Below are 12,459 nucleotides of genomic sequence, written 5' to 3'. Positions count from 1 at the left end.
TAAATGCCGGTGTACGCATTGCTCAACATTTTAAGCATCTAGCATTCTTCGGAAAGTAGCTGAACATTTAGCATTTACATGTACAATTCACTGGAAAAATATTCAGTGAAACGTAGAACTGTGTTGTTCCCCTCAGTGTATGTGACAGCGCTGAACAGTCTTAAATGACTGATACATATGTGTTTACAGTGGTGCGGACAGTAAAGCAAATCTCTCTCCCTCTCTCCCGCTCTCCGTCCCTCTCTCCCTCCCTTTCTCTCTCTCTCTCTCTCTCTCCCTCTCCCTCTCTCCGTCCCTCTCTGCAGATGACAGCATCTCGGCGGCGAGTGCGTCGGATGTGCAGGACCGCTTGTCGTCGCTGGAGCTGCGGGTGCAGCAGCAGGAGGATGAGATCACTGTGATGAAAGCAGCGCTGGCCGACGTGCTGCGCCGCCTGGCCCTCTCTGAGGACTCCACCGCCCCCAAGAAACAGACCCCCGGCAAAGGTAGCGCTGAGTACACCGCAGAAACTACTGACCGCTCAGCACTGCTGACCTGTACACTGCAGAAACTAGTGACTGCTGAGCACTACTGACCCCTCCAGTGCTGGAACCATTGCTACACAACTGACCCCTACATCACTCACCTGTACACCACTGACCCCTACAGCACTGACCCGTACACTACTGACCTCTACATCACTGACCTGTACTGACTCCTGTACTGCTGGCTTGTATGCCACTGACTCCTACACTGCTGGTAGTACTACTGGCTGTTATACCATTGAGCCCTGAACCACAGAGACCACGGACCCAACACCACTGCCTGCTACACAGCTGGTATTATTGACCACTACACCCCCTGTAGCACTGGGCCCAGCACAACTTTTGTGTGTGCAGTCTGTCTGTGTGCAGTGTATGTGTCTGTTTGTGTGTGTGTGTGTAGCGTGTGGGTGTAGTGAGTGTGTATATGTGTGTATCTGTATGCAGTGTGTGCGGCGTGATCAATTCAATTCAATTTTATTTGTATAGTGCTTTTTACAGAGAAATGTCACAAAGACACTTTACCTCTGACACTTTACGCAAGGCAACAGACAAAAAAGTGTGTTTGTGTGCAGTATGTGTGTGTTTGTCTGTGTACAGTATACGTGTGTGTGTGTGTCTGCGTGCAGTATGTGTGTGTGTGTGTTTGTCTGTGTGTAGTGTACGTGTGTGTGTGTGTCTGCGTGCAGTATACGTGTGTGTGTGTGTCTGCGTGCAGTATACGTGTGTGTGTGTGTCTGCGTGCAGTATGTGTCAGCCGTGTTCTGGCCGCAGGCTGGCTGTTTCAGGTCATTCAGGTTCTGCTCCCAACCCCCCCCCCCCCCCCCCCCCCACCCCCAAGTGATCCGACTTCTGTTTACATGCAGGAAGTGCAGGAACTGGGCCAATCACAGGATCTGTTAATAGTTTCAGTCCAACCTGGAGTCTTAGCGCTAAACATTTCCATTCAGAACTGCTCTGCGTGTGTATGTATATATGTGTGTGTTTGAGTATGAGTGCATGTGTGTGCGTGTGCGCATGCGTGTATGTGTGCGTGTGTGTGCGTGCGTGAGTGTGCTTGTTTGAGTGTGTGTGTGTGTTAGTGTACTTGTGTGTGTGTGTGCAGATGCGTTTGCACATCCAGTGTATAGGGCGCCTCTTGAAGAGGGCAGATTATTTTTCTTTTCTTTTCTTCTCTCTCCCTCTCTCCCTCTCTCCCTCTCTCTCTCTCTCTCTCTCTCCCCCCATCTTTGTGAGTGTGCGGTCTCACGGTCCAGGTGCAGCTGTGGAAAGCACTGCGGTCCATTTGCGGTGGGCACATTTTTCCCTCTCCTGATAAAAGCGGAGCGGGGTCTCGGGGCCTTGGGGCCGTGGGGCTGTGGGGCCGTAGGGCTGTGGGGCTGTGGGCCCTTGGGGCCTTGGGGCCACGCGGTCGGGCAGACAGGAGCGGAGCATTCCTGTGGCGGTGCTGCCGGGAATCCGCAGGCTGCCGTTACGCTCTCCGCCCCCCCCCCCCCCCCCGGCCTCCCTTCCCCGGGCGATAAAAGCTCGCTTCACGCCCACGGGCACAGGGAGCGCGTGTGAGCGCTCTTTTTTCCGCTGCCGCTGCTGCAGTACTGCGTCCCCTGGCGCCCCTCCCCTGGTCCTGCACGCTAACGCTGCGTCACGCCGCCCGTCTGGAGACCACACTGCCCGCTGCGGCCCTGCATCTCTGTCCCAACGGGCTCAGCCCAGGCACGCCACCCTCCTCCCCTGCGTGAGGAAGAGCGTTTCCTCATCTCTCGCCCTGAGTCCGTCCTCAACTCTCTCCTGGACCAGGTCGCTTTAGCCACCTCATTTAGCTCATTATGACATCACCCATCAGTTAATTCCATCTCCAGGGCACTGGCCTGCCCCCCCCCCCCCACTCCCTCCCCGGTACACACGTTACTCAGCAGTTGTGGTTGCCAGGTGACTGACCCCCTTCGGGTCTGAGGGTTATTTTGAGCCGCGTGCCTGCGGAGCACGGCTCTGTCCTTTCTGAAGGACTGCCTTGCCTGTCTGGCGTCTGAGGCTGCGCTGCAGAAGCAGCACGTGCTCCTCAGGAAGTGAACAGGAAGCCCTGCGATCGCATGGCAGGCCTGCAGGCGCAGCCTCTGCAGAGAGAGACTCTGACACCCCCACCACCCCCACCCTCCCTCCCACCTGCCCCAAATCGGGCCTCTTCCTGTTCCTCAGGCATTGATTTACTCTCCCCTATCTGCTCTGAGAGAACTCCTCCACCTCTCTCAGTCCCCTCTTCCTCTACCTCTCCGTCTCTATCTCTCTTTCCCAGGCTTCTCCACCTCTCTGTGTCTCTCCCCTTCACTTCCTCCATCTATGTTTCTCCTCTCTGTCTTTCTCCCTCATCTTGCTTTCTCTACTGCTCAACTTCTCCTTTTCTCTCTCTTCCCCTCTCTCCCTCCTCTTTGTCCTTCTCTTGACCCTTATTTTAGATTCTTATTCCTCCTTGCACTCTTTTCCTCCCTCTGCCTCTTTTTCCCCCATCCATCTCTCTCTCTCGCCTGGGTAGGAATTCGATCGGTGTTGTATGGAGTCTGAGCATAAACCCTGGTGTGTGGGTGGGGGTGGGGTTTGAGGGTGGTGGTGAAGGGGTTGCTTGGCTGTGCGTCATCTCTGGGAAGGCGGATGAACTCTGTTTCCTGTGGCTTTGCGGAGCTCAGGGGAGGACTGGCTGCCTGCGAGGTTGCTGTAGCCGCTCTGAGTGACACCCCTGATAGGCCCCTCCCACTGCTCTGGTTGCCATGGCCACAGTCTAGCTCTCCAGTCCCGCCCCTCAGAAACAGCACAGGAACCCCCCCCACCCCACCCTGCCCCACCACCACCATGAGGATGAGGATGGTTTTTGCGGATAGGAAGGGGTGCTGCAGTCTGAGCCTTAAAACAGCTGCATTTAATACGAACTCTCTGAACCCCCCTTCTCTGTCTCCCAGGGATCTCTCAGGAGGGAGTGGGGGCCTAAAGAACAGCTTGGCGGGGCGGGTTTTTTTAAATTTTTTAACTGCCGTCTGTTGCATTTAATCATTTTGATTCCGATTTATGGAATTGAGTTTGATTTTTGTTGTAGCAGTTGAAATTGGTCCCGATTGTGTGGGTGAACAAGCAGAACTGGGTCAGTAGGTTCTGGTGGCGTCATCTCGCAGCCTCTGGCTGTGGCAGGATGTGTGTAATGAGGAAGATCGGAAGAATGCAGATCCTCAAAACAGAGGCCACGCCCCCTCATTCCTGGGGGGCGGGGGCACGCGGGGCACGGGCGGGTGACGGGCACATCTCGAGCTGTCTGATTGGGCGGAGCCCGCCGTTGGGTTGGCTTGTTGCTGCTAGGAAGTAAGGAGCCATGAAACGGACCCGTGTGTCCCTGACATCGGATAGCCCTCCCCTGTTCCCAGCACCTGCTCATCGCACGCAGTGAGCGTGTCGGCGGTCAGCGCTCTTTAAACCCGGTTTGTTCCGGCTCTTTCTGTGGCTGTGCGGCTGCAGTTCAGCGGTTCAGCCAGCAGCCTTTAGCCACCAACATTTTCAGCCTCAGTGCTGTAATTGGACTTTTTTTTTTTTTTTGACTGATGACTGTGTGTCATTTACTGTATGACAAATGTTTATAACTGGGTCTTGTTTGTGATGTGGTTTTATTAGTGGTTACTCTCAGCAGTTAGGTTTTCTGTGTGTGTGTGCGCGTGTGTGCTCGTGTGCGTGCGTCATCTTAAATGCGATTTTATCAGTGCGTGTGCTCTTGGGATTTGTCTCGATTAGCGTGTGTTCTTCCGTGGTGTCCGCTGCTGACCCGAAACTTAAATCGGTTATCTCTGCGACGAGCCCTGCTGCCGTTAATCTCCGCGCCTCCTTATCCAATTACCTGGTCTGCTGGGTCGAGGCTAGCAGGGAGTCTGAGCTCATTAATCCTTCCTTTTGTTCTTGTGCGGCTCCCTGTGAACTGCTCCTGCCCCCCCCCCACCCCACCCCACCTCATTCACATGACCCTCTCCAGACCTCAGTGCACCAGTGTGTAGCTTATCATTTTACTTTGGGCGTATCCACGTGAATACAGCCTGCAGTCCCACGTGGTTACATAGGGGGAGCTAGGCACTTGGAGCGGTCCATATGCCTTGTGTCCTGAGGTATTGATATTGTGTATTGGTCTACGACAGTATAAAAGGATTAAACCTGATCCAGTGCTCTGGGGAACTCCATGAACTGAGCTGAGGCTGTTATTGTACCATGATTTAACCTTATTGTCCGATGTCTCATCCAGTTTTTGATATTTGAATGGTGCGAGGATCTGGACAACATGGGCCAGTCAGTGTGAGATGATTGAAAAGGGAATCTATAATTGCCTTTGTGCATTTTTGAGCACCTGACCAACTTGGGGCCCCACCACACAAGTTTGGGACATTTCAGAAACGTTTGTCTGCACACCCTCTAGGTATAGCCTAACTGGTGCTGCTGGGTGAGCATCAGCACAAGTGCTCCCAATATAAAACGGGGACAAGGCAGCTGGACTAACCAATCGCAGTGGAGAGGGAGGTAGCTGAGGCCTGTAGCATGGAGAGCCTGTCTGTGTGGAGCGACTGGCTGAGCTTTGGCAGGAGCAGGGCTGTCTGTTTGGCATCAGTGCTGCTCATTCACACCGTGACCATACAAAGGAAGACCGGCGCTGCTGGGAAACTTCTCAGGAACTTGACTTCCTATTACATGGAAAACACTATGTGCTAGCAGTCAGTTAGCACTCCATTAGCAGTTAATAGAAAAATTTAAAAAAAGCAGGACTTGCTTGGACGTTGCCAATGTCAGATGCCCGTTTTTCGAATGCGCGGTGAAGGAATATGCACACCCTTAAAAAGCCTTCATCCAGAACCTCCTTTAAAGTCCTGGCCGGCTCGGTCAGTTAAGGTGCCAGCTAAAAATGCCGGCTGTGCCCTGTACCCGAAATGTGGCATATTGCTGCCCTGGCACAGGTACTGGCTTAAATCCACCCCCCATGCCAGATGTAGGGTTCCCTTTCTGGGGGGTACTGCAGCATTATCTCTCCACAAGAGCGTGCCAGGCCCCCACGGGTGAGCAGGCCTCACCGGGGACGGTCTGTATTTATCAGCGTATTACCGCCAAAGTCTCAGATTTGTATGAGTGTATTGTGTGATAGTTTGTGAGTGGGACAGTCGGTGAAACGGAACGCGCGTCTCTCCTGACTCTCTCTCTCGCTCTCTCTCGCCCCCTGCAGGACAGAACCCGCTGCGCGAGGCCTACTCCATGTCCTGCATTTCTAACGGCAGCTCCAGCAGCCGCAAGCCCAGTCACAGAGACGGCCCCTCTGCGTCCGTCACCAGGAAGGAGACCCTCTCCTCTGCAGCCAAGAGGTACCGGCGGACAAGCACACGGACATTCTAGCACAAAGACAAGCTAGCACACGGACAAGCTTGCACACAGACACGTTTGCACATATGCATTCGTGTGTACAGATGACAGACAAATGCATACTTATGACACAGACACACGCACACATTGATGCAGATGTACTTAAACACAAGCATTATACAGATGCGCACACATACACACACACACACACACACACACTGGTACATGCAAACACCTGCACGCGTCCGCAGAAACACAGTGGCTCATGTACGCATTGACACTCACATCCACACGGAAACAAATACGCTCGCCTATATAAAATAAACACACAGACACACACGCACGCACGTAGACGCACACCCACACACGCACACCCACACATATACACACACACACATGCACACACACCATAATACTGTATATTGTTTCATGAAGCAATTTGACTCCCCAGTGGACCCATTGACTCCTGTCCAATGAGTTTCTTTGTGAATGGCAGAACTGTCACAGGGTTTGGTTTTGAAGTGTTAATCTAATCTCTGGCAGAAACCCAGTGTTTGCATATGTGCGGATCACAAATGTTCCCTTTCTTCATTGCAGCCTGGCGATTCAATGTGGAAAAACCACAGGAATGTGAATCATTCAGGGATTTAGACATTCAGATTCAATCATATAGTTAAGCCTTTTTCTTCATGTATTACGAAACATGACTTGTACTTGTTTTCAGGAAGTGCCAACTACGGCTGCATCATGCAGAGGACTTGCTTGGTTTTTATTAATGATAAGCTCACAGCCACGCTGTGCTACAGTTGTGTTTTTCATATGAAGTGCTGGGGGGTCTTATCCGCATATACATGTGCACCAGTGTCCATAGGTCTGTGTCTGATGAGTGCACGCGGGTTGGAAACCTGCACTGATAAAGTGATTTCTGCCCAGAATAACTTCTGTGAGCCAGGCGTTCTGTGAACCCGTGTGTTGTTTCAGAGGGATGACCCCTCCCTTGTGTTTTGGAGTTCTCTCTCTCCCCCTCCTCTCTCAGAGTTTTGAGATAAACTATCTCCCCAGTTTTTGGTTCCTGTTTCTCCCTGTTGCTTTGAATCCTCCTTCTTTTCCCCTCCCATTCCCTTGTGTGTTTTTATGTATGCCTTCTCCGTGTGTTTTAGATTCCTCCTCTCTCTGTGTTAGGAGCTCCTTCTCTCCCTGTGTCTTTCAGGGTCAACCCTTTGTGTTTTGGGGGTTCCCTCTGTGTTTGTGTGTTTGCGGTCCCTCTGTGTCTGTGTGTTTTGGGGTCCCCCTGTTCCAGCGTGTTAGGTTTTCATGACTGTGCCCCTTGCTAACCCCCTGGTTGTATTGCAGCGGTCCAGAGAAAAAGAAGGAGAAGCCGCAGATGGAGGGGATCAAGGAGAAGGAGGAGCCGCAGGCTAACGATAAATGCCCTGCCAGCCCCCAAGCGCCGTCCCCCTCCCACCACCCCCCCTCCCCCCACCCCCCTCAGTCGCAAAGACAGCCCCAGGAGAACAAGAGCTCCTCTCCAGCCAAAAGGTTCCTTCAGCGCCCACCCGCATGCCAGGGGGCTGGGCTGCCCCGCTATGGACGAAGGGCTGGAATGCTTTCCAACACACACCCACACGCCCCCAAATCTAACCCACCTGCTTAACCCTCCCGCCAACACCCCCCCCCCCATCTTAACCTACTTCTCTCTGAGGTCCAGATCTCACAGACACACACACACACATAGGCACACACACTCAGGTGCAGTACAGGAGCAAGCGCTAACCAAGCACGGTAAATCTGTGGGTTATGACTAGTCCTTCTTCAGACAACCTGTCAGTCCGTGTGTCTTTGCTATATAGCAAGGGAAACTGGAGCTGTCTCACAGCGGGGGTCCATAATGCAATGCAGATGCCCCTTGTTCTGCTCTGCATGTCCTCATTTATCCACTGCAGCCTGAATGCCTCTCAATCACTGTGGTTCTAAAGGAGCCCTGTCTGAAACCAACCTACCAACCAACCAGCCAACCAGCTTCTGTGTGAGGCTGGGTGTGGTTTCCAAGGCCAGACCTGGGACCTCACTGGGTGAATCTGAACTGTTACTCAGTGTACACTAGCCTAAGAAGGAAACTAGGCCCCGCACGTTAGCCTGCATACACATACGCAAATACAGTCCTGTAAAACCCTTACATCCGATAAGACCATCCTTTCGCCTTCTCCACCTCTTAAACTCCAACTGTGCCCCACCCCCATACCCCAGACTTCTCTCTCACCTTCTTTTACCCACATCCCCTCTTATTCTCATTTTTCCATAAATCCTCCTGTTCCTCTGCCTCCTTATGGCCTCATCTCACATACACTCACACACACACACACACACACACACACACACCCCACAGTGTGAAGCATTTCAGCCCTGACTCCAGAACAGTAGGGCTGCTGGGTCTGCAGGCGGGGGCTCAGCTCGCCCTCCCCCCGGTTGTGGCTCCCTGCGGGCTGTGTGCTGTGTGCTCTGGGCCCCCCAGCCCGCCCCTCTGTGGTCTGGATCACTTCTGCGAAGTCTGGCTTCCTGCTGAATTCCCGTTCGTCCCACTCAGCTGTGACCGCTGACCTCCCCAGATATAGGACGTCTGGGTCTCTTCCTCCCCTCTGAGTCCGCTCCACCGCCACGGCCGGCCCACTCAGGGAAAGGGAGAGAGGGAAGAGGAGGGAAAGAGAGAGAGAGACAGAGAGACAGAGAGAGAGAGAGAGAGAGAGAGATAGAGATAGAGAGAGAGTAGTAGGTGGAACTGTGTTCCAGACTGGGTTTCCTGCCCCCTCTGCCCCTCAGTTTGCGCCCCCGGTCAGCGGGCAGTCCCAGTTCAGAAGTGATCCTGAGCACTGAGCGCGTGTGACCGCTATTAACGCTTTCTCCTCCTCACAGCCTCGCGTGAGGACTATCGTCTCGCTCGTTTGGCTCCTTACTCTGCTCGCGTTTCTCTCCTTCCCTCCTCTCCCCCCTACCCCATCTTCCCTTTCTGCTTCTCCACCTCTCTCATTAATGTTGTGTGATGCTAAACTGTGCGGCCTGTTTTTTTCTCCTGAAGCCTGGGGCCCCGTGTTCTCCTCGGCCCAGATCTACTAACCCACGGCAGGGGAATGCCTTTCCCTGCCCGCCGTGTGCTTGGGTCTTTTTGCCGGATTGTGTACTCACTCGCTCGTGTGCCTTGTAGAGGGATGCTATCTCTCTCTCTCGCTCTCTCTCTCTCTCTCTCTCTCTCTCTCTCTCTCTATCCATCTCTCACTCTCTCTCCCTTTCTCTGATGCATTTCTGGTCAACATGACCTGCAGGAGGTGTGGAATGTGTTTGTGGAGACATTGACAAACTGCTGGGGCCATTTGCCGCAGTTGTTGGATAACAGGGCATTTTTAGATATGATTCGGCTCTATATGTGGATGAAATATGAATATAAACCGTTGAAATAGTTGTCCCTAGTTGAAGGACAGCTACAAAAGCATAAATAAGATGAATTACACATTTGATAATGAGCTTTTGAGCAGGCTTTCAGTTCAGATTTTTGGTGGACTTTCAGTGTTAATTTAAAAATGGCTTCAGTGAACCTCTCACAGCATTACCACTCTTCCTCCTTTTGTCCTCTTTTATTCTGTGTGACTCTGTCTCCCCTATGGCTCTGTGTGGTGAGCATGCGCTCCCTTTGAGCGGCTGTGTGTGACGCTCCCTCCCCTCTCTGTTGTGGCCGAAGCAGGGCCCAGAGCACCAAGCGGGGCTCCGGGATGGAGCGGTCCCAGAGCAGCACGTGGGACGGCGGGGAGGAGAGCAGGAACAAGCTGGTGAAGGCGGCCTCCACGTCCAAGCTGCTGGCCAAGGTGGCGAAGAACGCTGAGAAGTGAGTGCCCTTCTTCTCTTCTCCTCCGTCCGTCCACCTGTCCGTCCGTCCGTCCTTCTGAGTAGAGTATTCGGGGGCCTGTTTCTGGGTTTCATGCCCGTTTGCTCTCTTGATTATTTAATTAGCCTGGCCGTTTTCATGCTGCTTTTCTTGACGTGCTAATTGGCACGGCTAATTAGCTAATTGAGCCGGGGCGATTGGTGAACACAAAGCCTGCACACGCACTGGCCCTGTAGGAGTGGAATTGCCCTCTCCTGATACAGGGCGCGCGGGTGATGACGTGGCTCAGAAGAGATGGTTGTCCTGGGGTCCGCACTGGCCACGGGGGTGCTGATTTTTAGGGGAGAGAGAGCCCTGCCTCCTTCCTGGCAGCACGCTCCAGTGAGCATGACTTCCTCTGCGGCCTGCTCTGACGCAGTCGCCGAATCTTCACCGCGGGGGGTGGGGGGTAGGGGGTGGGGGGGTGAATCAGTGTCTCGGTGACAGACGTTGGCCTCCCTCCAGAGATTCCCATCACGCATAATCACCGCGGTTCGTCATGCCGAGTTTCTCAATAAACGGGCGTCCCGCCAGAAGTGTGTCCGTGTTCCAAAACTTTGTTTTATCTTGTTGGACGCACAGCTGCCCCGTGCTGAACCGAGCTGAACCCCACTCTCCTAATCCCTCTTGGGGTCCCCACCACATTTTTCTGATTCCTTTTGTTTTTATTTTGTTCTTTTCCCTTTTTGTCCGGATAAATGGAGGAGGAGATTAGCAGCCTCTCACCTGCTCAAAAATGGAATACATTGTAAACCAACATTGGCTGATTTGTTGAGGAGCATTTTCCTAAACAGATTAATTTAATTATTTTTTAACTGAATTTCAACATTTCTTGCAACATTCAACTCTGATACAGTATAAAGCTTTGAATACACAGTTACAGAACACACAGAATCTTGGGCAATATAAACTATGGTCAGGAAGGTTTCTGAAATAAAAGTGTATTAACAGTAAATACTTAGTACATTAAATAAATGCATAAATACAGCTAGCTTGTTTCATGCTGAAGGGAACATGTGCCATTGACTTCAATTATGAAAGCAGAATGACCTTAAATCACTACCATAACATTTACACGGAGCCAAACCTCAATACATCTGACTAGCATTAACTTTCATCATACTGCCGTATATGCAACGACCACAAACTTTTTGAACGTCTGCTATGATTCACTATAGAGGGAACACAGTGCACCGTGCTGCAGTCTACTATGTTTTTAAGGCTCGTTCGTCTTCTGTGCGGCGGTGTGGGCCTACCAGGGTATCCACATACAAAAATGTTACATGATGAATCAAATTTGACTCAATTAGTCATGTAGTATGTGGCTCACACTCACTTTCCCCTGGTTTCTGACTCTTTTCCAGGCACAAAGACTCAGTTCCCACCCAAGGTGAGTTATAATATGAATAATAGTAAACCAAAGAGTTAGATGCTAAAACATTGGCATATTTCAGGGTTATGGGCTAAAATATTGACGTTTCTTATGGATGCATGCTAAAACATTGTCTCACATTATATCAGAGTGGGTCTGTATGTTTACCGAGTTGAGCCAAATGGTTGTTATCCGTGGTACAGTACCATAGGCTCCAGTGATGGCCTGGGCTTTTCTGGATCTAGAAGGATTCTAGTTCAGTGGGTTCAGAGCCAGAACAGAGAGCCCTCACAGCACTTAGGGCTTGTGCAGTTTTGGCCTTCAGGTTGTTAAGCAGAAGGTATCAATAAGCATTTGTGACTAACAGAAAAGAGTGACTACATTCACTAACTAGCAAACGTTTGCTTTGTTGAATGCTCGTTAGATCCCTGATGTCCCACACTTACTTCTGATCGTTTCTGTTTTCGTGTCGTCATTTCCACGTTCATTTCCATTCAGCGTTTCACTCATTTGTGTTGAATGATTTTATTTCTGTCTCATAACCAGCCAAAATGTCGACCCGAGAGAAAAACAGCCAAGGTAAGATTCCAGCGGGAGGGTGGCGAGAGCTACAAAGGGAGCGCTTGCCTGCTGTCTGCTTTGAGCTGCTACCACTCTCACTCTCTTCCTCTCTCTTTCCCCCTCTCTCCCTCCTCTCCCTCATTCTTTCAATGTCTCAATTCAATTCGAATGTCTTTATTGGCATGCCAAAGACATTTTTTGTCTGGCCAGTGCACGTCACTGTCACATTACTGGAAACGCGGCTTGCTGATTTAAAGGTTAGCAAGTAAGAAATTCACAAGTAATTGCCCAGTGTTGCAATAGGAATGTCCCAAATAAAATGGAATCTTCAACCTTATGGAGCCTAGCTTTTCACACAATTATATCACATGACAGCCCACAAAAAAGTCACCAGCTTTGAGTTTCCCCATTGATATAGATTTATATGGTCATGCATTCGGGCTGTGTATTTTTTTTAAATCTGTGGCACAGAGGCTAGAAATGTAACTGTGCGTAGAATCGTAAACTTAATAAACTTGTTCAGAGAGCCTCTTTTGAGAGGAATTTGTAAGTACTGTTTTCTCATGGCAAAGAGACACGGGTCCTGTCCCTCAGACTCTGTTAGCTCCGCCCCCCCTTCAGGGCGTGGTGCTCGTTCACCCTGCTGTGTGGGTGCAGAGCAGTGATGTTCACTTTGTCCTTCAGTTGAGCGGAAGGGTGAGAAGTTTTCCCTTCTTAGTTTTTAA

At 51.4% G+C, this 12,459-nt stretch overlaps 1 protein-coding gene across 1 annotated transcript in view; it reads left to right on the top strand.

Annotated features, from left to right (window-relative positions):
* The window catches only part of LOC118217885 (echinoderm microtubule-associated protein-like 4), a 47,319-nt gene that overhangs the window by 12,723 nt on the left and 22,137 nt on the right, over nucleotides 1-12,459 (top strand). The window contains exons 2-7 of the mRNA XM_035400051.1: nucleotides 306-485; nucleotides 5,755-5,890; nucleotides 7,242-7,427; nucleotides 9,622-9,762; nucleotides 11,166-11,191; nucleotides 11,720-11,752. Coding sequence (XP_035255942.1) covers nucleotides 306-485; nucleotides 5,755-5,890; nucleotides 7,242-7,427; nucleotides 9,622-9,762; nucleotides 11,166-11,191; nucleotides 11,720-11,752 — 702 coding nt within the window. The remainder of the gene's footprint in view (nucleotides 1-305; nucleotides 486-5,754; nucleotides 5,891-7,241; nucleotides 7,428-9,621; nucleotides 9,763-11,165; nucleotides 11,192-11,719; nucleotides 11,753-12,459) is intronic.

The sequence above is a fragment of the Anguilla anguilla genome, chromosome 18 (assembly GCF_013347855.1).
Source record: "Anguilla anguilla isolate fAngAng1 chromosome 18, fAngAng1.pri, whole genome shotgun sequence".
In the NCBI taxonomy this organism is placed as follows: Eukaryota; Metazoa; Chordata; class Actinopteri; order Anguilliformes; family Anguillidae; genus Anguilla; species Anguilla anguilla.
Note: the sequence above shows the minus strand (reverse complement) of the source record. Positions and strands in the feature narration are given on the sequence as shown.